We start from the raw sequence: 27,863 nt of genomic DNA on the forward strand, positions 1-27,863 counted from the left end.
ATTTTTACTCCATCTGCTTCTCTCAACAACTCACCATCTACAGTTCTACCAGGCTCTGGGCTCTCATTTCAGGCACTAGATCAGTCACTACACCTTGGGAAAGTGATGGTCCTTTCTGAGCCTTCATTTCCTTATCGTGGAAAGAACACAGAGGTGGGGTTGGTGCAAAAGTAGGTCTACAGTTGTTCATATGGAAAATAATACAATATTTAATAAATAATACAAGAATAAACTGTTTCGTGTACTCACAACTATAAACCTACTTTTGCCCCACCCTGTATATTAATTCATCCCAAACTCTTCTATGTTGGGTATTGTTAGTGATGTAGCTGGGCCCTGCTCTCCTGGGGCTCACAGTCTAGTAACAGACAGACATCCCCACACAGTGAGCCCAGAACTGGCAGGACTTTAATAGCAGAGGCAGAGTAGTCAGCGGTGTGGTAGAGAAAACATAGAATGCACCCAATACAACTTGGAAGGTCAGAGAGGACTTCCTGGAGGAAGGGACAACTGAGCTCACCCCTGAAATACGAGTAGTCAAGAAAGTGTAACTGATTTTCCTCATGTGTCTCCAGGGAACAAGACCCATGCAGAGAGCCCTGGGGTAGACCTGGTTCCTAGAGTCTTCCTCAGCAGGAAACAGGATCCGAATGCCACAGAAGGCACTGTTCTTAGCCACAGCACTGCTGTAACAGCTGTCCCCACTGTGGAGCACTAAGTGCATATTCTGTGAGCTTTGGAGCTAACCTGCTTGGGCTCAATCCCAACTCCACTGCATACTGCCCATCTCCTCCGGCAGTCACTTCCCCTGTGCGTCTCAGGTCCCTCATCTGCAAAATGGCAGTAATAATAATAGTGCTTCACAAGATGACTTCACAGAGCCCGCCATGTTATTCTGTGATGCTTTGGCTAGGCCCTGTTCTGGGTAATCTACATGAGAAAATATTATCCTCTCTCCAGAGATGAGGAAACAGGCATGGGAGGGGAGGTTCCTTGTTTTAGACACAAGTAAGTAGTAGGTTTTATTCCCTCACCCCTACCCCCGCCAAAATGAAACATCAACAATAGCACTCACTGCCAAAGGCCTTCCACTGAGCTGTTACTTCTTCCAAGCCCTATGAAGCTGACAAGGAATGGGCATCTGAGCCAGGCCTTGATAGTAGACAAATGGGAAGGGCATTCCAGACAGAAGAAACCATGTATTCAAAGGCCTGGAGGTAGGAGAGCATGTTAGACATCAGCTTCTGGGACGAGTGTGGAGTGAATGGGGGAAGGATAGTGGCGTGGTTGGCATGGCCCCGCTCAAGTGTTTTTAAATGATCAGCTTGGGAAGCAGCTTCTTTCTTGAGGACACTAGAGAATCATGTCAGGGTTCTACCAGAACAGGGTCAGAAATCCCCAGCTTTTCTGTGGATGTAGATGAGAGGGGGAGACAAAGACTGGGTGCCCGGGGAAGGGAGGGGGTCCAGGTGGAGGGATGCTCAGAAGGCCTTATAGACTTGGGGTGGGGAACAAGGCCATGGAAAGGTGCAAGGGATGGTCAGCTGCACTTGAGATGGAGTCCTTGGAGAAAGAGCGGGTTTGAGGGAAGATGCTGAGGCTAGTTTGGAACATGGTGAGTGTGAGGGGCCAAAGACACCCAGGGGAGGATATCAGGAGGCCACAGAGCCCCTGGGGCTGGGGCTCAGAGTGGTTGATGCTGGAGACAGATGCAGGAACCAATCCATGAGGTAGGAGTGAAGAGAAGACCAGCCTTGAGAAATCAGCCCAAGGATATTTATATTTTATATCAGTAAAGTAAGATTTGGGCAGCGGGTAACAAAACCCAGACTGGCACGAGGTGAAACAATGAGATGAGTGTATAGTGCACATCACCAGAGTTGGGGAGAGCTTTAGGCATGATGCAGTGACAGCTCCAGGAGGGTCTTGGACCCCAGGTTCCCTCTCTGCTCTGCCACCCTCAGCTGAATGTTTGGCTCCCACATGGACTCCCCTAATCGCCCCAAAGTGGCTGCTGCAGGTTCAGGCATCACAACCAGATGTGATCATTTTTAGTACAAGAAGAGAGGGACATCTTTCTCCATGCTGTTTCTGGAAGCAAGAAAATCTTTTCCTGAAGCCTCCCAGCAGACTTCCTCTTTAATATCATTGGCCAGAATTGCCTCATGTGCCCATCCTGAGCCAATCATTGGCCTGAGGAATTCAGGATTAGTTTAGATTCTTCAGGATTCCTCCTGTTCCCCAGAACTGAGTCCGGGGGTAAGGTTTCAGCCTGGAGGCTGGTGAATACTTGAATGATACTGGGCTTCTATTGGAAAGGCAGAAGAGTGGGAGGATGGATTGATATTGATTAACAAATCAGTCCAGGCCATCATGTACAATTCTACAGGTTGGGACCTACATAAGGGAAGCCTGGCTGGCCGGGTGGACACAAATAGGGTCTGAAGTTCAAGGCTAAATATGCCAAAAGGAGGCTTCTTCTTCTAGTAAAGGCCCCTATGATGAGCAGTGTCCCTTCAACCAATATCCTTATTCTAGAGAGAAGAGCTTACAAAGAAGACAGGAAAAGAGATCCAGAGAGGAGTAGGAAAACCAGGTGGGTGGGAGTATTGGTAAGAGAATAAGAGTATTTTAGGAAGGAAGAAGTCAACATTGTCAAATCATGCTAAAAAGGCACACAAGATTGTTTTAATAATAGTAATAGAAAACACATATAGGATTTACTATGAGCTAGGCACTGCTTCAAGGCCTTGATTTATTTACTCCTCTTATTTTTAAAAATAATTTTTTTACTCCTCTTATCAACTATTAGGTACATTCTCACTACATTTTATAGTTGAGGAAAAGAAGCCCAGAGAGGTCAAATAATTTGTCCAAGGTCACACAGAAAGTGCAAAATGGGTTTGAGCAAGGTTTTGATTTGTCACCTTGTCCCATGAGAGTTCAGAAACACCTGCTGTCGAGCTCTTTCTCAGCCTCCCAGTCTTCTGTCTCCTCACCGTGCTAATCAGCAGCTGGCTGGGGAGGCAGTTGTTTCTCCCCTTCTTGAAAAAGAAACCAGACCCTATTCAGTTGAAGACATTTTAAAAAATGGTGCATGCCGCCGAAACCGGTTTGGCTCAGTGGTAGAGCGTCGGTCTGCGCACTGAAAGGTCCCAGGTTCGATTCTGATCAGGGGCATGTACGTTGGTTGCGGGCACATCCCCAGTAGGGGGTGTGCAAGAGGCAGCTGGTCGATGTTTCTCTCATTGATGTTTCTAGCTCTCTATCTCTCTCCCTTCCTCTCTGTAAAAAATCAATAAGATATATTTTTTAAAAAATGGTGCATGCCGCCCTAGCTGGTTTGGCTCAGTGGGTAGAGCATGTGGACTGAAGGGTCCTGTGTCTGAAGGGTCCTGGATTCAATTCCAGTCAAGGGCACATGCCCAGGTTGTAGGCTCGACCCCATTAGGGGGCATGCAGGAGGCAGCAGGTCAATGATACTCTTCATTGATATTTCTATCTCTATTCCCCCTCTCCCTTCCTCTCTGAAATCAATTTAAAAAAATTTTTTTAAAGGTGCATGCTAAAAATTCAAAAGGTACAAAGAGTGTACGGTGGAAAGTCTCCAGCACTCAGGCTGTGTTGACTGATTTCCCAGACAAATACCAGGAATATGCATGTATGCCAGTGTCTTTGACTCTACACAAATGGTACCTAGTGTGGCGAGGTGGTTGGTTACCATTACAGATTCTGGAGGCAGAGTCCCTGCATAGAAATCAGAACTCTACCACTCCCAATCAGGGCAGGTGATTTTGCCTCCCTGTGCCTGAGTTTGCCAATCTGTAAAATGGGAGGATAATGGCACCTACCTCATGGGCTTGTTAGAGAATTAAGCAATTTAATATCCGTAAAACTTTTAGAACAGCATCTGGTATTCATTAAAATGTTAGCTAATCATAATTTCTGCACTTTGCTTTTTTATATGTTATATAAAGTTTTATACACTTTTTCTAATATTCTCATTTCTGCACCTTGATTTCTTTCTTTCACCAACCCAGTCATCCCAGAGACACCCAAGTAGGTCTTAAATCCTTTCTAATTTCTGCAGTGCCTCCTCTAGGACACACATCCTATAAATTATTCCAAGGTCTCCTTAATGGACACATGGTAGTTGGCAGTTTCTGGCATAAAGGATGTTGCAGGGTGTACCTTTGTGTCAAGGTCTCACAGAGACCCCCACTCCCCCCATGGGGCTGTATATCTGAGCTGAGGTACCATGAGAAGACTCTAGTCTCTCCGATTCTGCTCGGGAATCTAGAAGGGCTCAGGTACACAGCTGCTGAGTTTCCTCTCAGGTGAAGTCATTCTTCCCTGGCCTGTGGGTGGACTAGGGGCAGGAGCCTACACATACATCAACTGCTTATTTACATAACACTCATGTTCTGTGTTGGACATAATTGGGAACAACAGTGACAGAAAGCCCTAGGCCCTGACACCATGAAGTCTGTGATTTTGTGGGAAACAAAGACCGATTCCCAGATGGTCATGCTCCGGTGTGGTCAGGGGAGGGATAGAGACTTGCCCCAGGGATGAAAAGTGTTCAGTCACCGACAAAGTGGAGAAAAGTGTTCCAGAAGGTGCTACAGCATGTGCAGTCTGGAGAAAGAGCATGCCTCATCCAGGAATTCAAGCTGCTCTGTGTGGGCTACATACACCTAAGGGAGAAAAGAGAAGAGCTGGATAGGAAGGCCAACAGGCAGGATTCTGAAAACCAACTTTGGAGGTTTCCCCAAAGACCCAGGGAGTCACGAAAGGTTTTAGAGCACTGGCTCCCAAGGTACGTGGTCCCAAACCGTCAGTATCAGCATCACCTGGGAGGGGGCCGAAGTTTACTGCTAAAAAACATGCCTTTGGAGATGCTGATTATTTCAAGTTGGTTATTTTTATTTTATTTTTTAAAATATATTTTTATTGATTTTTTACAGAGAAGAAGGGAGAGGAATAGAGAGTTAGAAACATTGATGAGAGGAACATCAATCAGCTGTCTCCTGCACACCCCTACTGGGGCTGTGCCCACAACCAATGTACATGCCCTTGACCAGAATCAAACCTGGGACCTTTCAGTCCACAGGCAGATGCTCTATCCACTGAGCTAAACCGATTTTGGCTCAAGCTGGTTATTTTTAACAAGAGATAGAGGAGCTGCTCCTGACGGGAGCTATTGTCAAAGATAGCTACAATTCAATAGGAAGCAGGTGTGAGAGCAGGGGGGCACCTGAAAAGGCTTAATTGACCAGAGTCCTGTCTGTGTCCCATTGTTAAACAAGGCTACGGAACATCTGCTTTTCTATATCCATGTGAATTTCCTTTCTGCCTCAGAGGTGGCAAACCACAACCTCCCTCCCCCCTCCTCTCTTTAGCTCCAGAATGGAATATAAACTTCAACTGCCCCAAGCCTCTTTGGGTCTGCTGTTTTATGGCACCGCAGCATGTACATCTGAAATAAACTTGTGATATGTTTTCCTAATGACCTATCTCATATCAATCTAATCATAAGACCAGCTGGAAGAGCTTATGGGAGGAAATTGTATTTTCCTGCTTCCATACCTGGAAACTTGGTAGAAGTACACATTTTCAGACCCCACCTTGAAGCATAATAACCTCCATCTTATATAATAACTGCTGTTTGAAATTTTAACCCTGCTGCCGAAACCGGTTTGGCTCAGTGGATAGAGCATTGGCCTGTGTACTGAAAGGTCCCGGGTTTGATTCCGGTCAAGGGCATGTACCTTGGTTGTGGGCACATCCCCAGTAGGAGGTGTGCAGGAGGCAGCTGATCGATCTCATTGATGTTTCTAACTCTCCCTCTCTCTTCCTCTCTGTAAAAAATCAATAAAATATATTTTTAAAAAATTTTAACCCTGCTATTTTGGCTTGTGTAAATGCTTGCTTGCTTAAATAATAAGGCAAATAAGACTACTCCCATTCCAGAGAGACCATAAACTATTCCACATAGAGTTGCCAGTGCTGGTGCTAGGTCAGGTGTTGAGATATGGTCTCATGACTCCTTCCCAGCACATAGGACTTTTCTCAGAAGGTCCTGAAATCTCATTCCAAATTTCGAAGATAAAGAGTTGAAAAAAGTACAAATAGGGAAAGTTTCCTCCATGTTGGGGGCTCAGAATTTGAAAGACACATTTTTATGGGCCTGCACATCCTATATAATAAAGAGGTAATATGCACATTTACTATTGCCCCCCTCTGGTCACAAGATGACCACCACAAGATGGCTGGCAGGGAAGAGCAGTTGTGGGTGATCATGTTGGCAAGGGAGGGCAATTGACCAGGCTTGCAATGGAGGGTGGGCTTTTAGCGGGTACCAGGCCAGCAGGGGAACAGTTAGGCATTGATCAGGCTGGCAGGGGAGTGGTTAGGGAGTGATCAGGCTGGCAGGCAGGTGAGCAGTTAGGAGCCAGCAGTCCTGGGTTGTGAGAGGGGTCCCAGATTGGAGAGGGTGCAAGCTGGGCTGAGGGGACACCACCCCCCCCCACACACACACACAGTGCACCGGGCCTCTAGTAATTATAATAAAATGTAATTCCCCTTTCTCTAAGCATTGCTTGGTTTTTCTCCAGTCTTCTGTAACAACCTCAGACTTACTGAATAAAAAACGCAGGAGGTGGATCCCAACAACCTATTTGAACAAGTTCTTCCAGCAAGTCTAATACACGCTAAGTTGGAAAACTACTGGTTTAGCATAAAGTCAGCTCTGCAATTCATCAAGAAGTAATGGTCTGCCTAGTAGCTCAGTTGGTTGGAGCATCTTCCATACATCAAAAGGGTGCAGGTTAAATTCCAAGTCAGGGCACATGCCTAGGTTTTGGATTTGCTCCCAGTGAGATCGCCTAAGGGAGGCAACCAACCCATGGTTCACTCTAATATGGATGTCTCCTCTCTCTCTCAAGTTAATAATAATTTATATAAATATATATATAAGCCAAGTGACTAAACAGCAGAGTGACCAGTGGCTATGACACGAACTGCAAACCAGTGGGCCTATAGGGGGTGGCGCCTCCCTCCCTTCCCCCGTCCCCCGCCCCCTTTCTAAGTAAGTAAACCCTCTCCAGTCTTCATAGACCAGGAACCTGAATGATGAGTGATCAGGAGGAAAACTGCTCAAGGTCTGGACCATCAGTCGGGTGTCCGGGAGAGGTGCCCAGTACAACCACCATCTTCCTGGCCCCCGACCGCCAGCCACCCCAACTGGGGGTGGGTGGGTGGACCCCATGCAAGGGGCCTCAAGTAATAATAATAATAATAATAATAATAATAATAATAAAGCATCCTCAGGTGAAGATTTTAAAAAGTCATGGACTGAATCCTTGTTAGGAATCAGGCTATAAATGGAAATTGTCAACCTGAATATTTACTTGCGCCAGGCACTCTTCAGGTGTCACCTTATTGACTTTCCACAATAACTATAATACACGATGGCCGCCTTTGTTCTGTTTTGTTGAGGAGAGTGAACTGCAGTCTGATTAATTCCCACAAGGAGACCAAACTTTTTTTTTTAAATATATTTTATTGGATTTTTTACAGAGAGGAACGGAGAGAGATAGAGAGCTAGAAACACTGATGAGAAACATTGACCAGCTGCCTCCTGCACACACCCCCATTGGGGTGTGCCCGCAACCAATGTACATGCCCCTGACCGGAATTGAACCCGGGACCTTTCAGTCCGCAGACCGACGCTCAATCCACCGGGCCAAACCGGTTTCCGCGGAGACCAAACTTTTTGAGGCGTAGCATTTTTAACACAAAAGCCTGATTGGGCAGACGCGCGCGCAGGTATCACAAACTGTCCCGGCGCCCTCTGCGGGCGGGTCCCCGCGCCGCCGCCTGTGCGGTGCGTGTTGCCGTGGAGACCGCCGCGCGGCCCTGGCGGCGCAGGCAGTTGAAGAAGTGCGGGCCGAGCGAGCGGTCCCGGGCGGCCGAGTGGCGGTTGGCCGGTTTTACCGAAGTGACTGGTATGTCGGGTGGGGAGTAAAGAGAGGTGCCTGGTGCCGTCCTAGGGAGGCAGGCGAGCAGAGGGACCGTGCGGAGGCGGGGAGATGCGGGGAAGAGGGCGAGAAGAGGCGGGCGGGAGCCCATGTAGACAGAGCATGGAAAGGGGTGAGCAGAGCGGTGAGACGGAAAGGTGTCGGGTTCGGCGAGATGAAAATGGAGGAGACAGCCCCGCGGTGGAATGAAGCTGAGGTGCGGGGCCGAAGGGAGCGGAAGACGGCCTCTAAGGGGGCGGGGCGGGGGGCGGGCTCGGGAAGCTGCCTGTCGGGGCGGGACCGGGGAAAAGAGGGCGTCTGTAGGGGGCAGGCCGAGGAGCGGGGAGCAAAGGCAACCGGGAAGCGAGCCCTGGATGAGAAACAGGGCAGGGGACGGTGGCGGGTGGCGCGGGCGTGGAGAAGGTCCAGGACCGGGAGAGGGGCGGGCTAGGCGCAGGATCCGGACGCAGTCTAGATTCGCACAGGAGAAAGGGCGATACAAAAAGAAGTGAGCAGGCGGGCCAAGAAGTGGGGTGAGGCGAGGTGCAGGTGCGAGATCGGGGGAGGAGCAGGCCTGGGGAAGATAGGTGGACGCAGCCAAAGTGAGAACCAGAGAGCGATGCAGGGCAGGGGTAGGGCCAGAAACAAGGTGGCGCAAGGCTGCGGGAGAGGTGAGCAGATGGAGTAAACCGAAAGCAGGGTCGGGGCCAGGAGCAGGTGGGGCCTAATGCAGGAAGGCGCTGGGCGAAGCAAGGACAGAGGTGGGATCTCAGAAGGGGGCCCGGAGCGCAGTCTTGCTAGCGGGTGTGGACCCCCGCATTCTCCAGGTTCCAGCTGCGCGCTGCCCCGTGATGAACCCTGCTGGCCCTTCGTGGCCGAGACTCCGAGTCCTGTGGGCGCTGACGGCGGTGCTGTTGTCGCCGTGGAGGCTGTGGGCTGTCGAAGGTAACCAGGAGTGCACCTGGCAGGTTGTCCTGAACAAGTTCGATACGATAGGCAAGAACCATGGGAGTGACCGCTTCTTTGAGCAAGAGCCCCTGGACACAGTGGACAGTTTGTTTGGCGTTCTGGTGGACGCGCCTATCCACCAGAAGGAGGTGAGGGGGCTGGGGTCAGGTGAGTGGGAGAGGTCCTGGAAGTGCATCCGATTGGGCTCTGGACATTTGCCCAACCTCTCCTTGCAGAAATACCTGGGCTTCCCCTACTACCTGAAGATCAACTACTCCTGCAAAGGAGAGGTGAGTGTTTGCAGCTCGAGCGGGCTCAAACTGTGAACCTCAGTTTCCCCTTTTCTAATTTTATCATGTAGTGGCACCACCAAACCCTAGGAGCCCTAAAGGAGTCACAACAATTGCCAGTGCCCTACCCGGCACATACCCTGTTTCCCCGAAAATAAGACAGTGTCTTATATTAATTTTTTCTCCCAAAGTTGCACTAGGTCTTACTTTCAGGGGATGTCTTATCTTTCCATGTGCTAGGTCTTATTTTCGGAGGATGTCTTATTTTCGGGGAAACACGGGTAGTAAGTGCTCAAATAAGCATGTGTGTGGTTTTTTTTTTCCATTAAAAAATTAAGATATAATTCACCTGCCATAAAATTCATCATTTAAAATGTACAAGCCAATAATTTTAGTGTATTCACAAACTTGTGCAACCATCACCACTAATTCTAGAACATTTTCATCACCTCAAAAAGAAACCCTGTACCCCACCCCTCCAGACTCTGGAGACCACTAATCTACATTCTGTCCCTATGACTTTGCTCATTTCAGGCAGTATAATATGTAGCCTTTTATGTCTGGCTTCTTTCACTTAGCATGTTTGTTTGTTTTTGTTAATCTTCAGTATAGGATATTTCTTTTTCCATTGCTTTTAGAGAGAGTGGAAGGAAGAGAGGGGAGAGGGGGGAGAAAGAGAGGAATAGAGAGGGAACATCCATGTGAAAAAAACACATCCCTTAGTTGACACCTATAATACATATGCCTTGGACCAACCTGTAACCCAGGTACATGAACCTTGACAGAGAATTGAAACCTTGACTGGGAATGGAATCCATGGCCCTTCAGACCTAGGGCTGAAGCTCTAACCACTAAGCATACATTTTCAAGGTTCATCCATGTTATAGCTTCTATCAATATTTCCTTTTTATAGCTGAATAATATTCAACTGTATAGATATTACATTTTTTTTATTGATTTTTTACAGAGAGGAAGGGAGAGAGACAGAGAGCTAGAAATGTCGATGAGAGAGAAACATCGACCAGCTGCCTCTTGCAGCAACCAAGGTACATGCCCTTGACAGGAATCGAACCTGGGACCCTTCAGTCCGCAGACCGACGCTCTACCACTGAGCCAAACCGGTTTCGGCTAGATATTACATTTTTTAATCCATTAATTTATAAACATTTGGACTATTTCCACTTTTTTGGCTGTTTTGAATAATGCTGCTATGAACATTTGTATATAGATTTTTGTGTAAACATGTTTTTAAAAAATATATTTTTTTATTGATCTCAGAGAGGAAGAGGGAAGGAGATAGAAGCATCAATGATGAAAGAATCATTGATGGTCTGTCTCCTGCATGTCCCCTACTGGGGATCAAGCCCACAACCCCAGTATGTGCCCTTGACCAGAAGAACCCAGGACCCTTCAGTCCACAGGCTCTATCCACTGAGCCAAACCAGCTTATAAACATTTGGATTATTTCCACTTTTTTTTTTTGGCTGTTCTGAATAATGCTGCTATGAACATTTGTGTGCAGATTTTTGTGTAAACATGTAAACAGGTTTTCAGTTATTTCGTATATACTTAGGAATGGAATTGCTCTGTTATATGTTAACTCCCTTTCACTTGTGAGGAACTGCCAGATTATTTTCCAAAGCAGCTGTACTACTTTCCATTCCAATCTATGAAGATTCCTGTTTCTCTTCATCCTCAATTGTCTTTGTCCATCTTTTTTATTATAGCCATCCTAGTGTGTGTGAAATGGTATCTCATTGTGGTTTTGATTTGCATTTCTCTCATAACTAATGATTTTGAGCATCTTTTCATGTACTCATTGGTCATTTATCTACCTTTGGAAAAATGTCCATTCAGATCTTTTGTTCATTTAAAAATTGGGTTGTCTTTTTATTGTGTTGTATAATTTTTATTATATTCTGATAATAGTTCCTTATCAGATGTATGATTTGAAACTATTTTGTCATACTCCATTGGTTGTTTTTTCACTTTCTTTTTTTAAGATTTAATTTATTGGGGTGACATTGGTTAATAAAACTATATAGATTTTAGGTGTACAATTCTATAATACATCAGCTATATTGTATCGTATGTTCACCACCCCAAGTAAAGTTTCCTTCTGTCACCATATATCCCACTTATACTCCTTCCTCCCTACCTTTCCCTCTTGGTGATCACCGTGCTGTGATCTATGAGGTTTGTGTCCATGAGGTTTGTTGTTGTTGTTGCTTAATCCTTCCACCTTTTTCACCCAACCCCCTGTCCTCTGACAGCTGTCAGTCTGTTCTCTATTTATGAGTCTGTCTTTTCACTTTTTTGATGGTGTCCTTTGAAGCACAAAAGCTTTATGTTTATTGAGATATAATTAATAAAATATATCTCAATAAAATAAAACAGCACAAAGTTTTAAACTTCAATGTAGCCCAATTTATCTGTTTTGTTATTGTTGTTTGTGCTGTTGGTGTTGTCTAAGAAGGCTTTGCCCAACCAAAGGTCATGAAGATTTACTCCTGTGGTTTTACCAAGAGTTTTAAGTTTTAACTCTTACATCTAGGTCTTCAAAACATTTGGAATTCATTTTTGTATATGGTGTGTGGTAAGAATCCAACTTTGACCCTAGCTGGTTTGGCTTTGCGGATAGAGCATAGGCCTGTGGACTGAAGGGTCCTGGGTTCAATTCCAGCCAAGGGCACGTGCCTGGGTTCCGGGCTCGATCCCCAGTAGGGGATGTGCAGGAGGCAGCCCATCAATGATTCTCTCATCGTTGATGTTTCAATCTCTCTCTCCTTCCTTCCTCTCTGAAATCAATAAAAATCTATTAAAAAATAAAATAAAATAAAAAAAGAATTCAACTTTGATATGTAAATACCTAATTAATCCCAGTACCATTTGTTGAAAATATCATTCCTTACCCCAGTGAAATGTCTTGGCACCCTTGTCAAAAATCAATTGACCATAAAAGTAAGGGTTTGTTTTTGGGTATAATTCTATTCCATTGTTCTACATGTCTATCCATATGCTGGTATCACATGGTCTTGATTACTATAGCTTTGTAGTAAAGTTTTCAAATTGGGAGTTTGAGTCTTCAAACTTTATTCTTTTTCAAGATTGTTTTGGCTCAAGTAAGCTTTTTGAAGACAATGGAATGTTGTGGTCTAGAAATGAAGTTCTGTAGACTTGGGTTTGAATCTGCCACTGATTAACATTTACTTGGAGGAAGAATAGCATGTTTGTTAACACTTGGAGCCAGGCTGCCTGGGTTCAGATCCTATACCGTCATAGCTGTGATCTCAGGAAAGTTACTTCACTTCTCTGTTCCAAAGCTACCTCATCCTTATCAAGGGTAAGGCAGTGATCATGCCAACTTCATAAAATGGTTAGCTATGTGTGAAGCTCTCGGCACAGTGTCTGGTTCACAGAAGGGGTGCAGTGAATGCTAGCAACAAGCTTCTGGAGCATGACCCTGGGCATAGAGGTTTTTTTTTTAGTTTTTTTTTTTTTAAATATATTTTATTGATTTTTTACAGAGAGGAAGGAGAGATAGAGAGCTAGAAACATCAATGAGAGAGAAACATCGACCAGCTGCCTCTTGCATACCCCCTACTGGGGATGTGCCCGCAACCAATGTCCCATGAGCGGAATCGAACCTGGGACCTTTCAGTCCGCAAACCGACGCTCTACCACTGAGCCAAACCGGTTTCGGCTGGGCATAGAGTTTTACTCCGTGAACCATCTCTCCTTACCTGTAAAAGTGTGGTAATAATACCTTTATTCGTTCATGCAACACTTACTATGGAGGTCAGATTCTCTTTTACAGTGGGGTACAGTGATAAACAACACAGACAGGTTTTTCTTGTGGAGTTAGCCCATCAGGAGAGCGATCAGTAAGTACATACATACAATATTTATGAAGGGTAATCCATACAGAGAGGAAAGCCTGTGCAAAGGGGATTAGACCGTTAAGTGTCTCACCCTGGTCTCGAAGCGCACTCTGGCCTGAGTGCAGCCTTCTCCTGAGGATTCACCCAGCCTTTTGCATATGCTTGTTCCAAACACTTGGAGTACCCTTCCTTCCTCTTTCCATCTCCACCCTAAGCCCTGCCTGTCCCTCTCAGCCCATCCAGGATTCTGACATCTCTGAGAAGTTGTCTCTGGCTGCCCCTCACCCTCTTCCCCCGTCTTTTCTGTCCTCTGTTTCATCCCACCTTTACCCCAGGTCCCAGCCCCCAACCCTGGCCATCTTTTGACTACTGAGGGTGGCAGAGTCTCATTTGGGGGCGGGGGGTGGGGAGAGGAAACCTCAAGAGGGGGCTTGGGAATCCCTAAATGAGGGAGAAGCTATTAATAGTTCTGGGTGCCAGGTTCATTCCAGCCATCACAATTTTGCTTATCCCATACTACCCTTCTCTGAATATTCCCTACATTTAAATTCTATCTGAAGACCGTGGCCCTGGACTCACCTCCTCCAGAAAGCCTCTCTCCCCCTCTCCTAGTCTGGTCTGTTCTCCATCCCAGCTCCAAACCTAGACCACATTTTCTGACCTTCCCCTGGTGGAAATTCTGTTCTCCCTACCCAGCCCAGGAAAACAGGCTACTAGAGATGGTGTCAAGGCAGGGGGCCAGAGGTTATCTTACAGACACACCTGTGGGGCTATCTCGCCCTCAGTCCTCCGAGGCTCTGGTGCGCAAGGGCCACCTGACGGGGCTGAAGCCTGTGGTGCTGGTCATCTTCCAGTCCCCGGTTAACTTCAATCGCTGGAAGTTAGAACAGCTGCAGATCCAGATGGAGGCAGCCCCCTTCCGCAGCAAAGGTGGGCCTGCGAGGGTGCTCGGAGGGGTGGGGGATTTTGGGGCCTTGGAGGGGGTCATGACTTGGAGGGGGAGGTTGGGGTCATCATAGGAGTCCATGACCTGGTGGAAATGTGGGGTTTGTTGGGGGTCCTCAGTGAGGTCTGTGACCTGGAGGAGGGTATGGGGAGGAGGCTTCAGCAGGTTTCATGGCCTAGACGGGGCTACACAGAGGCCCAGTGGGGTTCATGGCGTAGAGCAGGACATGGGAAGTTGCAGGGAGATCCCAGTCCCCTCAGTGCCCCCTGCTTTCCAGCAGAGCAGTGCAGTGCAGAGGAGGTGTGTGTCATGAGCTGGTACACACCCATGCCCGTCAAGAATGGCAGTGTGGTCATGCATGTGGACGTCAGCAGCAATGGCCTCGGGCCCTTCATCCCCAATAAAAGGTGCCCTTCCCCACACCCAGGTTACAGGGTGGATTCTGGGAGGGACTTCCTTATCTCCAGATTACCAAAGAAACCAGGAGGAGACCACGGGAAGGAGTAGGGTGAGGGTGGGGGGGTTGCTATGAGCTGTGGCAGGAGTCCATGAACCCAAACCCTGGCCTGTGCCTGCCCCACACTGCTGCCAGGTATCAGGTGAACATCAATGGCTTTCTGAAGAGACAGCCTGACAACAGACTCCAGTTCACCGTGGGAAATGAGGTACGGGGGCATGGACAGTGGGCACAGCAGAAGGCGCGGGTTAAAGACAGTGGGCCGGGGCTCTGATTACTCCCCACACAAGTGGCACGCTCCACTTTGAGCAGCGGTCGCCAACCTTTCGGACCTCATGGACCACCAGAGGTCCGCAGACCACCGGTTGGTGACTGCTGCTCCAAAGGTTTCCTTAAACCAGCGGTTGCCAACCTTTTGGACCACCAGTGGCCCGTGGTCCACCAGTTGGCAACTGCCGACTTAGAGCACTTACTTTGTGCCAGGCCCGGGTGAAGTGTTCTACTAAATGCACAATCACATTACGTCTTCACCACTGACCCTGTGTGGGAAGATACTCTTACCCATTTTAGAGAGAATAACACTAAGGCTTGAAAGGGGTGGGACCATTTGCACAGTCTCAGCATGTACGTATGGAACAAGACCTGAAGCTGGGTCTGCCTGGCTCCTGCACCCATACTCTTAATCAGAGTGCATTCATTCAGTCATTCAGCAAGCACTTACTGAGCACAAGGGTGTCCCATGTGAACAAAACAGTGGACACATAGACCCAAGTCCCTGACCTCTTAAAGCTGACATTCTAGTGGGAGAGACATACAGCAAACCAGTAAACATGAAATCAAGTAAATTCTGTGATTGGTGCAGAGGTGGAAAGTGGTCCGGATAGAAGTCAGACAGAAGGCAGTGGATAGGGGCTGTACAGGTGGGGACTGCAGTGTTCGATGGAATAATCAAGAAAGGCAGAATTGAGTCCTGACTGGTGTTGCTCAGTGGTAGAGTGTCAGCCTGTGTACCAAAGGGTCTCAGGTTTGATTTCCGGTCGAGGGCATATACCTGGGTTGCAGGTTCTATTCCTGTCCTGGTCAGGGCATGTGCAGGAGGCAAGTAATTGATATCTCTCCCACACATTTTTCTCCCTCTCCCTCTCACTCTCTCTCCCTCTCCCTCTCCCTCTCCCTCTTCTTCTCCCTCTTCCTCTCCCTCTCCTTCTCTCCCTCTCTCTTTCCTCCCTCTCTCTTTCCTCCTTCCCTTCCACTCTAAAAATCAATGAAAAAAATATCCTCTGGTGAAGATTAATGAAAAAGAAAGAAAGAAAGAAAGAAAGAAAGAAAGAAAGAAAGAAAGAAAGAATTGAGAAGGTTGACATTTGAGTAAAGCCTTGAAGGAGAAGAGGAGGGAATCATGTAGATCCTAGGGGAAGAGCATTGTATACAGAGGGAATAGCCAGTGCAAAGGCTCTGAGGTGGGAATGTTCTGGGCAGTCTGAGAAGCAAGAAGCCCATGTATCTGGGAAAGAGTGAGCAAGGGGGATGAGGTCAGAGAGGTGTGTGGTGGGGCAAATGGCATGGGGCCTTTGGTCAGGGAGAAGACTTTGGCGTTTGCCCTAAGTGAGATGGAGCCATAGGAGGGTGGGGGTGTTGAGTCCTCCTGCCCCTTCCCCTGGCAGATCTTCAATCTGATACCCCGGTACTTTGTGAATGTCCCATCGAGGCCCCTGTGGTACACTGTGGACCAGACACCGGTGCTCATCCTGGGTGGAATTCCTGAGGAGAAGTCAGTTCTGCTGACTGACACCAGCTTTACGGACTTTTTTCTTGTGGAGGTGAGAGGTCAAGGCAGGCAGTGGGCTGGGGCCTCTGGAAGGGCGTTGGCCCTCAGCCCCTCAAGTGGGTTGCAGCCGTGGGCTTTGGAGGGGGGTCCCCAAAGACGTTACCATCCCCATTAGAGGCAGATAGCATGAAGGAAGGACATATGACTCTGCAGCCAGACAACCTGGGTTCAAATCCTGGTTCTGCTACCTCCTAGCCATGTGACCTTGGGCAAGTCACCTCACCCACTCCAGCCTCAGATTTCCCTTCTGTAAAATGGGAATTATGTTTACCTTATAGAATCAGTGTGAGGATGATACCAGTTAATATTAGCTGGACACCAATGAGCACTATGTAAGTGAAAGCTATTATTATTTGTAGGTCCATCATTTGTAATTCTGAAATACAAAAAGCTTTGAAAATGGCATTTTCATAAATTTAGGGCTCAAATTCATTTGTCAAGAAACTCTGACCTGAGCTAACAAAGGCTACTTAGTCTTTTTGCATTCCACGTAGTCTTAATATTCAGATTCTGCCCTGCAGAAATCTTAAGGTGTTTGCTTATGGGGTGCTGCCCCAGACCCTATAAGGTAGTATAGCACATATATGAATGCTATATATGTGCTATACTACCTTCTAAACACTGAGAATTCTAAACTGCAATATACATCTGACCCCAGGGTTTTTAATTCAGTTTTGTTCCTATATTATTCCCAGAATGGGGAAGGAGTACTGAAGCAAGGTCCTTTTGGTTTGAGTGAGAAACACACTGGAGTTGGTACAGCTGTAGGCAGAGTTCCAACCCAGTTTGGTTTAAGCAGAGGAATGGATTTAGTAGGTGCACCTAACTGCAAAGCCCACACTGAGGAAGCTTCAGGCCTGGCTTGACAAGGGACTTCAAATGAGGACTTCTGCTCCATTTCTTCTGGATTAGCTCTGTCCTCAAAGTGGCTCAGATTCCAACTCCCCAGATGGAGAACAGGAGCATCGCTTTCCTAAATAGCCTTTCAAAAATTCTGAAATGTATCTCCTTGGTCCTGATTGGTCCAATTTGGGTCACGTGTCCCAAAATAATGGAATATGCCAGCTGGCTTAGCACAGATCATGATCTCCATCTTTTTTTTTTTTTTTTAAATATATTTTATTGATTTTATACAGAGAGGAAGGGAGAGAGATAGAGAGTTAGAAACATCGATGAGAGAGAGTCATCGATCAGCCGCCTCCTGCACACCCCCCACTAGGGATATGCCCGCAACCAAGGTACATGCCCTTGACCGGAATCGAACCCGGGACCCTTCAATCCCCAAGCCGACGCTCTATCCATTGAGCCAAACCGGTCCTGGCATTATTTTATTTTTTTTAATATATTTTATTGATTTTGTACAGAGAGGAAGGGAGAGAGATAGAGAGTTAGAAACATCGATGAGAGAGAGTCATCGATGAGAGAGAGTCATCGGTCAGCTTGCACACCCCCTACTGGGGATATGCCCACAACCAAGGTACATGCCCTTGACCGGAATCGAACCCGGGACCCTTCAGTCCCCAAGCCGACGCTCTATCCATTGAGCCAAACCGGTCTCGGCCATGATCTCCATCTTTATGAGGAGAGCAGCTGAGACAAGAGGCAGAGAAAGAATGGCTCCCCAGAGTGAAATCAGGGTAGCTTTACCATAGTTGAGGGGAAAAGATGCTGGTTGTTAATTGTGTGAACCCCTTTCACCTCCCGCATGGTTCAGGGTTCCGGTTCAGAGTTTGGGTTCTGGAGAAGGGCCGCACACAAATGAAAGACTAGAAGAAATTTAACTTGGCAATATGGGGGGCCAGTGGGAGCCCACCTCTAGTGGTAGGACTGCCTCTAGGCTCTGGCCTTGCTATCCCATTACCCTTAAGCATGTCTGGGATACACCTATAGCCCTTAGGCAGGCAATAAGCGGGTTATATCAGTAAGGATTTACATAGTTATTTGATGGGGAAGTTGCCCCAGTTACCATTGTCTCAGATAGGGAGTGATTGGCTCTGACCTTTCAGAGCTTCAAGGTGACCAGCCTTTTGCATCTTTCTGCTAGTGAGACAATGATCGGTTTCGGCAGTTAATGGTGGCCAAGATAACAACTGTGCTCCATAGCAACCCCAAAAGGTTGCCTCAACCCCTTTCCATCAAGTTGAAAGCCTCACCCTTGATGTCTGAGAAGCCCATATAGATTAACATTCTAGTTCCCTCTGGCTCTAAATTCCTGCTTTACTGAATTTGCTCAATTTATAGACCATCTCCCAGTCCTGTGTCAGCTTTCTCCCATCTGGGACAAGTCTTTCCAGACATTGCTGTTTTCTCACACCCACAGGGGATATGTAGTTTATAGGGATTCTGCTGAAGAGATTTGGAGGGCAAAGAAGAAGGTTTACATCACAGGAATGAAGAATTCAATTTTAACTTTAGACATCCTTATAATTGTACTAGAGCCCCGATGCATAAAATTTGTGCACTGGGGGTATGTGTCCCTCAGCTCAGTCTGTGACCTGTCACAGTCTGAAACCCCTCAGAGGCTGTCCAACTGCTGGCTTAGGCCTGCTCCCCAGAGCCCCTCACTCCTTACCGCCTGCCTGCTCTCTACTCTTCAGCGCTATCACCACCACAGCTGTGTTCGCACGGCTTCTGACTGAGCAGTACTCCCAGTGTAGGAGCACACCGACTACCAGGGGGCAACTCCTACATTAAGCATCTGCCCCCTGGTAGTCCGTGCATGTCATAGCCACCAGTCAGTCATTCTGCCATTCAGTCTATTTGCATGTTAGGTTTTTCTTATATAGGATTTAAAATTTTTTATCATGATAAAATCATAAAATTAACCACTTCAAAGTGAACAGTTATGTGGCATTTAGTACCTTCATATCATACAACCACCATCTCTATCCAGTTCTAAAAAAATTTGTCAGGAGACAATAAATTGGTTGCACAGAAGAGGAAGAAAATTCATCTGCATGGTGGCAAGTATACTCCTCCATCCCAGATTAAGTGACAGGTACACTTGATGGGTGAGGAATTGGAGAATTCTACTGGGTATGAACAAGTCAGGGTTGACATGTATTTGTATTTAGTTAAAAGTCATAGGGATGATAGGAGATCCAAGATGGTGACTTAGGTAAACACACCTAAACTGCTGCCAGGCACAAAAATTTCAAAACTACAGCTAAAAGACAAAACGTCTATTGCGGAACCACGGGAAAGCTGGCTGAGTGGAAGCTCTACAACTAGACTGAAAGAGAAAGAAGCATTCAGGGCACAAGCACTGAAAAACTGAGGTACAGGGGGAGTACATAATACGGGTTGGCCGTGGATCCCAGCTGGTGGAGAGTGTTGCTTTCTTCAACCCGAAGAGAGACAAGCTTCCAGTCTCTCTGAAATCCAGTTTCTGGAAAGAAGCTGGTCTGTCTGCCATCAGGTTAGAAAGTGAGGGTGGCTTGCTTGCAGAGCTGTGCACAAGAATAATTGTTTGCTGTGCTGGGGCACAAGACATGGGACACTGTCAGAGAGGCAGAGACAGCTGACTGGCAGCCATCGCTGCTTGCCACCCCCAGCCTAGTGAGGCCCTGAGACTCCACCCTGCACAGTCTACAAACATACCCAAGCTCCAAGCAATGGCTTTTGCATATGAATGGCCCTCTCTATTGCAGTTTAACCTAGCAAACTTGCAACCTAGTGCAGACAGCTCCAAAGCATCCACACTCCAAGCAGGGAGGAGAGGACTGTGGTTCTTGCTGTAGCTCCTGCAGGGTGGCCTCAGACAGTAGCTGAACTGCACCCCATTGGAGATCCAGAAACCATTCTATCAATGGTCAGTGTGAGACACCAGATTTCAACTCCTCACATTCATAAGTGACACATTTGGAAGGCAGAATCAGTGAGCACCAAAGTCCCACTGAAACAAGGCCTGCACCATAAGCATGTCTCCAAAGCAGCAGTTCTTCCATTATAGACACAGCAGGTCCTCACAGATAACTGGCCTGGAGGTCAATTCCTCCCAGTGTACCAACAGCAATCAAGGCTTAACTACACCAAGACTTTGCACTCAGCCCACAAGAGGTGTAACCAAGAACAACCACCTTGGGTGATTGGGGAAGCTGAGCTACTGGCCCCTATAGGTCACCTACCACACAAAACCACTCTGTCAACACAGGGAGACAACCAAAATGCGAAGACACAGAAGCATGTCATGAATGGGAGAGGTAGAGGAAAGTAAACTATTGGATGACACAGAGTTTAGAATCACATTTATAAGGTTACTCAAGAATCTTCTAAAAACTGCTGAGAAACTTGAATAGACCTTCAAGGACCTTAATGAGAATACAAAAAAAAAAAAAAAGGAAAAGGACCAGTCATAAATTAAGCATACTGTGTCTCCACGAAAATAAGACATCCTCCGAAAATAAGACCTAGTGCATGGAAAGATAAGACATCCCCTGAAAATAAGACCTAGCGCAACTTTGGGAGAAAAAATTAATATAAGACACTGTCTTATTTTCGGGGAGACAGGGTACATTGTCTGAAATAAAGAATATACAGCCGAAGCTGGTTTGGCTCAGTGGTAGAGCGTCGGTCTGCGGACTGAAAGGTCCCAGGTTCAATTCCGGTCAAGGGCATGTACACTGGTTGCGGGCACATTCACGGTAGGGGGTGTGCAGGAGGCAGCTGGTCAATGTTTCTCTCTCTCATCGATGTTTCTAACTATCTCTCTCCCTTCCTCTCTGTAAAAAATCAATAAAATATATTTAAAATTTTTTATTAAAAAAAAGAAAGAATATACATAAACTCAACTGTAGATCAACATACCCCAAGAGTCAAACCAAAGATCTGGAATATGATGAAACAAACAAAAAAAAAACCCAACCAGAGAGGCAGAAAGAAAGAAGAATCCAAAAGTGTGAGGATAGTGTAAGGAGCCTCTGGGATGGCTTTAAGCATACTAACATCCGGATTTTTGGGATGCCAGAAGAGGAGAGCAGGATATTGAAGGCCTATTGAAAGAAATAATGACAGAAAACTTATCCTACCTGGTGAAAGAAATAGACTTACAAGTCCAGGAAGTGCACAGAATCCCAAATAAGAGGAATTCAAAGAGGACCACACCAAGACACATCATAATTAAAATGCCAAGGGCAAAAGACAAAGATAGAATCTTGAAAGCAGCAAGAAAAAAACATTCAGTTATCTACAAGGGAGTACCCATCCTACTGTCAACTGATTTCTCAACAGAAACTATGCAGGCCAGAAGGGAGTGGCAAGAAATATTCAAAGTGATGAACAGCAAGAACCTACAACCAAGATTACTCTACCCAGCAAAGCTATCATTCAGAATTGAAGGTCAGATAAAGAGCTTCACAGACAAGAAAAAGCTAAAGGAGTTCACCATCACCAAACCAGGATTACATGAAATGCTGAGGGGACAGCAGAGGAGACCATCGAGCAGCTGTGACGCTCCAATCGGCTCAAACACGTGGATTCAAGGGAGTTCTTCAATCACCCATGGAAAGGAGAAGGAACACCACATAACCAGACATCCTGAAAAGAGAGACCATGGGGAGACAAAAAAAAAAAAAAAAAAAAGCCCACACATGAAAGAAAAGCAGGCATCACCAGGAAAGGAAGTAAACGAGTTAGAGGCAAGCAACCTACCAGAGCAAGAATTCAGAGTAATGATCATAGGATGGCTAAAAAGAATGGAAGAGAAATTTGATGATATGAATAAGAAACAAGAGGAAATGAAGAAGAACCAAGAGGAATTGAAGAAGAACCAAGAGGAATTGAAGAAGAACCAAGAGGAAATGAAGATGAACCAAGAAGAAATGAAAAATGACATTGCTACTTTGAAGAACTCAATAGAAAGCACCAAGAGTAGAGTAGAAGAAGCAGAGGACCGCATCAGTGAGCTAGAAGACAAGATGGAAAAAAATACCCAATTAGAGCAGCTTCTGGGGGAAAAAATTAAAAAGCAGGAGGAGAGCCTAAGGGAACTTTGGGACAATACAAAACAAAACAATATTAGAATAATTGGAGTTCCAGAAGGAAAGGAAACTGAGGAAGACATGGAAAAAGTGTTTCAAGAAATAATGACAAAACTTTCCTGAGATAGAGAAGAAAAAACACACACAAATCCAAGATGCTCGCAGAGTCCCAAGCAAAATGAATCCCAGAAGACCGACGCCATGGCACATGATAATTAAATTGGCAAGCACCAATGACAAAGTAAGAATCTTAAAAGCAGCCAGAGAGAGACAGAAAGTTACATATAAAGGAACCCCCATCAGACTAGCAACTGATTTCTCAACAGAAACTTATCAGGCCACAAGGGAATGGGATGAAATATACAAAGTCATGCAAAGGAAGGGTCTGAATCCAAGAATACTGTACCCAGCAAGACTATCAATCAAAATTGAAGGTGTAATCAGGAGCTTCACAAACAAAAAAAGACTAAAGGAATTTATCTCCACCAAACTAGCAATGCAAGAAATGCTAAAGGGTCTACTGTAAAAATAAAGAAATAGGAAGTGAAGAAGGAACACAGGGGTATAGAATAAAAATGGCATCAATGAGTACCTATCAATAATATCTTTAAATGTAAATGGATTAAGTGCTTCAATCAAAAGACATAGGGTAACAGATTGGATAAGAAAACAAGATCCATATATCTGTTGTCTACAAGAAACCCACTTCAGAAAAAAAGACGCACACAGACTGAGGGTGAAGGGATGGAAAAAGGTTTTCCAGGCGAATAGAAATGAAAAGAAAGCTGGGGTAGCAGTACTTATATCTGACAAATTAGATCTCAGAGTGAAGGACATAAGAGATAATGAAGGCCACTTCATAATACTAAAGGGAGCAATCCAACAAGAAGAAATAACCATGGTAAATATATATGCACCCAATAGAGGAGCACCCAAATACATTTAAAAAGCTACTGGAGGACATTAAGGGAGAGATTAATAGCAATACAATCATAGTAGATTTTAATACCCCACTGTCACCCTTAGACAAATCATCTAAACAAAAAATCAGCAAAGAAATATCAATCCTAAATGACTCACTAGACCAGATGGAATTAATCGACATCTTCAGAACATTTCACCCCAAAGCCACAGAATATACATTCTTCTCAAGTGCACATGGGACATAGGCAAAGTCTCTTCAAGTTCAAGAAAATAGAAGTCATATCAAGTATCTTCTCAGATCATAGTGGCATAAAACTGGAGATTAGAGGAGAATCCAAGATGGCTGCTCGGGTAGGCACCTAGCCGCAGCCGCACGCAACAATTTCAATAAAATACAACTAAAATATAAAATGGACATTACCCAGAACTACAGGAAAGTCAACTGACTGGAAATTCTACAACGAGAAGCAAGGAGAAAACCAGAAGGAAGCGCAGAGGAGCTGTAAAAGCCCAAGGTACGGAGACACGCGGCACGCGCGGAGAGGACGGAGCCGGAGAGGAGGGAGGCCGAGTGCCTGGCTGGCGTTCCCTAGCGGGAAGGAGATAAAAACTCCGACTGTGCTGGGCCCCCAACTGCTCTGAACCCCCGTTCTAGGCCAGACCCTGGGGACCCAGGCTCATCCAGAGGGAGCTGGGCTGTAAGGCGGTACCCGGGGAAGCGGCGAAAGGAGGTCCCAGAGGCGCGCACACAGCGCACAGAGAAGGGACCGCCGGCTGTGCCGTAGGACTGCCCTGGGGGGAAGGAGACAGGCTCCAGACTGCTCTGAACGCCACCTCCAACTCCACTTCCAACTGAACTGAACCCCAGTTTCGGGCCCATTGCGGGAGAGCTTACACTGTTTGGTAGCAGGCGAAAATCGAAGGCACCTTTCTCTCAGAGGTGCTTGCAACAAGTACTGAAGGACCCTGAGTCTCAGGAGTCGCATAGGGCGGGGCTGACGGAAGCCAAGGCTGTAGGCTCCACCCTGAAACCCCGCCCCATCAGGAAAGCTGCCTGCGAAAATGCCTAAACCAAATAGATCACAAACGAAAGAAATGGAGGACAAAAAGCGACTGTATATAGAGTTCAAAACCACACTTATAAGGTTTTTCAAGAGACTCCTAGAAAAGGCCAATAAAATAAATGAGACCTATGAGGATATGAAAAGGGATCAACAAGAAATGATAAGGGATCAACAAGAAATAAAGAATACATTGTCTGAAATAAAAAATATTATACAGAGTCTTAAAAACAGAATAGAAGATCTCAAGAATCAAGTCAAAGATTTGGAACATAAAGAGCCAGAAGACACTCCTCTGCAGAAGCTAGAAGGCAAGAGAATCCAGAAAATTGAAGATAATGTAAGAAACCTCTGGGACAACTTCAAACGATCCAACATCAGAATCATGGGGGTCCCAGAAGATGAGAGAGAGCAAGATATCGAAAACATACTGAAAGAAATAGTGACAGAAAACTTCCCCCACCTGGGGAAAGAATTGGACTTACAAGTCCAGGAAGCACACAGAACTCCAAATAAGAGGAATCCAAAGAGGACCACACCAAGACAAATCATAATTAAGATTCCAAGAGCAAAGGACAAAGAGAGAATATTAAAAGCAGCAAGAGCTAAGCAGGTGGTTACCTATAAAGGAGCACCTATACGATTGTCAGCTGATTTCTCAACAGAAACCATGCAGGCCAGACGGGAATGGCAAGAAATATTCAAGGTGATGAATAGCAAAAACCTACAGCCAAAAATACTCTACCCAGCAAAGCTATCACTCAGAATCGAAGGTCAGATAAAGAGCTTCACTAATAAAAAAAAGCTAAAGGAGTTCATCACCACCAAACCAGAATTATATGAATTGCTGAAGGGGGTTCTTTCAGAAGAGAAAGTAAATAAAGATAAAAATTATGAACAACAAATACGTAACTTTCAACAAGTGAATCTAAAAACCAAGGAAATTAAAAAAAAAAAATCTGATGAACAATATTAACTGTTGAATATAATAGAATTAGAGGTATGGAAGGGGAGTGAACTGATGATTCTTGGGGAAAAGGGGAGAGGGGAATGTGGGAAGAGACTAAACAAACTGTGCACCTATGAATGAGGACAATGGGGAGTGGGGAAAGGGCAGAGGGTGGGGTGGGAAGCGGGGGGAAAGGAACACTTGTAATAATATGAACAATAAAAATTTATTTTTTAAAAAAACAACAACTGGAGATTAACTACAATAAAAATAACCCTAAGAAATCAATCACATGGAGACTAAACAGCATGTTATTAAATAAGGACTGGGTTACCAGAGAAATCAAGGAAGAAATTAAAAACATCCTGGAAACAAATGACAATGAAAACACAACAATCCAAAATCTATGGGACACAGCAAAAGCAGTTTTGAGAGGGAAGTTCATATCCCTACAAGCCTATTGCAAAAAAAAAAAGAAAAAAAAAAAAAAGAAAAAATGGTAACAAATTATCTAACTCTACAACTCAAAGAGTTAGAAAAAGAGCAACAAGAAAAGCCCAGCGTAAGCAGAAGGAAGGAAATAACAAAAATCAGAGCAAAGATAAATGACATAGAGATCAAAGAAACAATACATGAGATCAACAAAACCAAGAGCTGGTTCTTTGAAAGGATAAACAAGATAGATGAACCTCTAACAAGGCTAACCAAGAAACAAAGAGAGAGGACTCAAATAAACAAAATCATAAATGAAAGAGGTGAAATAACAACAGACCCCACCGAAATACAACGGATTGTTACAAAATACTATGAACAACTCTATTCCTACAAACTGAACAACCTGGAGGAAATGGACATATTCCTAGAAAAATACAAACTTCCAAAACTCAATCAGGAAGAATCTAAAAATCTCAATAGACCAGTGACTTGGGAAGAAATTGAAACAGTTATCAAAAAGCTTCCAGCAACAAAAGCCCAGGGCCAGATGGCTTCACAGGAGAGTTTTACTAAACATTCAAGGAAGAACTAATACTTATACTCCTCAGACTATTCCAAAAAATTCAAGAGGAAGGAACACTCCCAAACTCCTTCTATGAAGCCAGCATCACCCTAATACCAAAACCAGATAAAGACAAAAAATGAAAGAGAATTACAGGCCAATATCCCTCATGAATATAGATGCCAAAATCCTCAACAAAATTCTAGCAAATCGGGTCCAGTAGCACATCAAAAAGATCATACACCATGACCAAGTAGGATTTATTCCAGGAATGCAAGGATGGTACAATATCTGCAAATCAATAAACCTGATATATCACATAAACAAATTGAAAGATAAAAATCATATAGTCATATCAATTGATGAAGAAAAAGCATTTGATAAAATCCAACACCCTTTCCTGATAAAAACTCTCAACAAGGTGGGAGTACAAGGATCATACCTCAACATAATAAAAGCTATATATGATAAACCCACAGCCAACATCATACTCAATGGGCAAAAACTAAAACCATTCCCTCTAAGAACAGGAACAAGACAGGGATGCCCACGCTTGCCACTCCTGTTTGACATAGTACTGGAAGTACTAGCCACTGCAATTAGACAAGAAGAGGAAATAAAAGGCATCCAAATTGGAAAAGAAGAAGTAAAGTTATCCTTATTTGCAGATGACATGATATTGTACATAAAAAACCTAAAAGACTCCATTAAAAAACTAATTGACTTAATAAATGAATTTGGCAATGTAGCAGGATACAAAATTAATGCCGAGAAATCCATGGCTTTTCTATACACCAACAGAGAAACTGCAGAAACAGAGACTAAAAAAGCAATTCCATTTACCATTGCACCAAAAAAATTAAGATACCTAGGAATAAACTTAACTAAGGAGGTAAAGGACCTATATGCGGAAAACTACACGACACTGAAAAAAGAGATAGAGGAAGATGTAAACAGATGGAAGAACATACCATGTTCATGGATTGGTAGAATCAACATCAAAATGTCCATACTTCCTAAAGCAATCTATACGTTCAATGCACTCCCCATTAAAATACCAATGGCGTATTTCACTGACCTAGAAAGAACTCTCCAAAAGTTCATTTGGAACAATAAAAGACCCCGAATAGCCATAGCAATCCTGAGAAAGAAGAGTAAAGTAGGAGGGATCTCAATGCCAGACTTCAAGCTGTATTACAAAGCCACTGTTCTCAAAACACCCTGGTACTGGCACAAGAACAGACATATAGATCAATGGAATCGAATCGAGAACCCAGATATCAACCCAAATCACTATGCTCAATTAATATTTGACAAAGAAGGCACGAATATACAATGGAGTCAAGACAGTCTCTTCAATAAATGGTGTTGGGAAAATTGGACAGATACATGCAAAAGAATGAAACTAGATCACCAACTTACACCATACACAAAAATAAACTCAAAATGGATACAGGACTTAAACATCAGACGGGAAACCATAAAAATATTAGAAGCATCCACAGGCAGCAAAATCTCAGACATATGCCAAAAGAACTTTTTCCCTGATACTGCCCCTAGGGCAATGGAAGCTAAAGAGAAAA

The 27,863-nt window shown here is 45.1% G+C and overlaps 1 protein-coding gene across 1 annotated transcript in view; it reads left to right on the top strand.

The window, feature by feature from the left end:
- Window positions 1-8,372: 8,372 nt before the first annotated feature.
- CATSPERG (cation channel sperm associated auxiliary subunit gamma) overlaps window positions 8,373-27,863 on the top strand; it is a gene marked incomplete at its 3' end in the record, with an annotated part of 53,374 nt that continues 33,883 nt past the window's right edge. The window contains 7 exon segments of the mRNA XM_084906876.1: window positions 8,373-8,855; window positions 8,857-9,118; window positions 9,206-9,259; window positions 13,926-14,070; window positions 14,367-14,493; window positions 14,679-14,751; window positions 16,208-16,363. Of these exon segments, the coding sequence (XP_084763002.1) occupies window positions 8,749-8,855; window positions 8,857-9,118; window positions 9,206-9,259; window positions 13,926-14,070; window positions 14,367-14,493; window positions 14,679-14,751; window positions 16,208-16,363 (924 nt within the window). The 5' untranslated portion in view covers window positions 8,373-8,748.

Source organism: Pipistrellus hanaki, assembly GCF_964339955.1.
Source record: "Pipistrellus hanaki genome assembly, chromosome: 15".
NCBI classification, from domain to species: domain Eukaryota; kingdom Metazoa; phylum Chordata; class Mammalia; order Chiroptera; family Vespertilionidae; genus Pipistrellus; species Pipistrellus hanaki.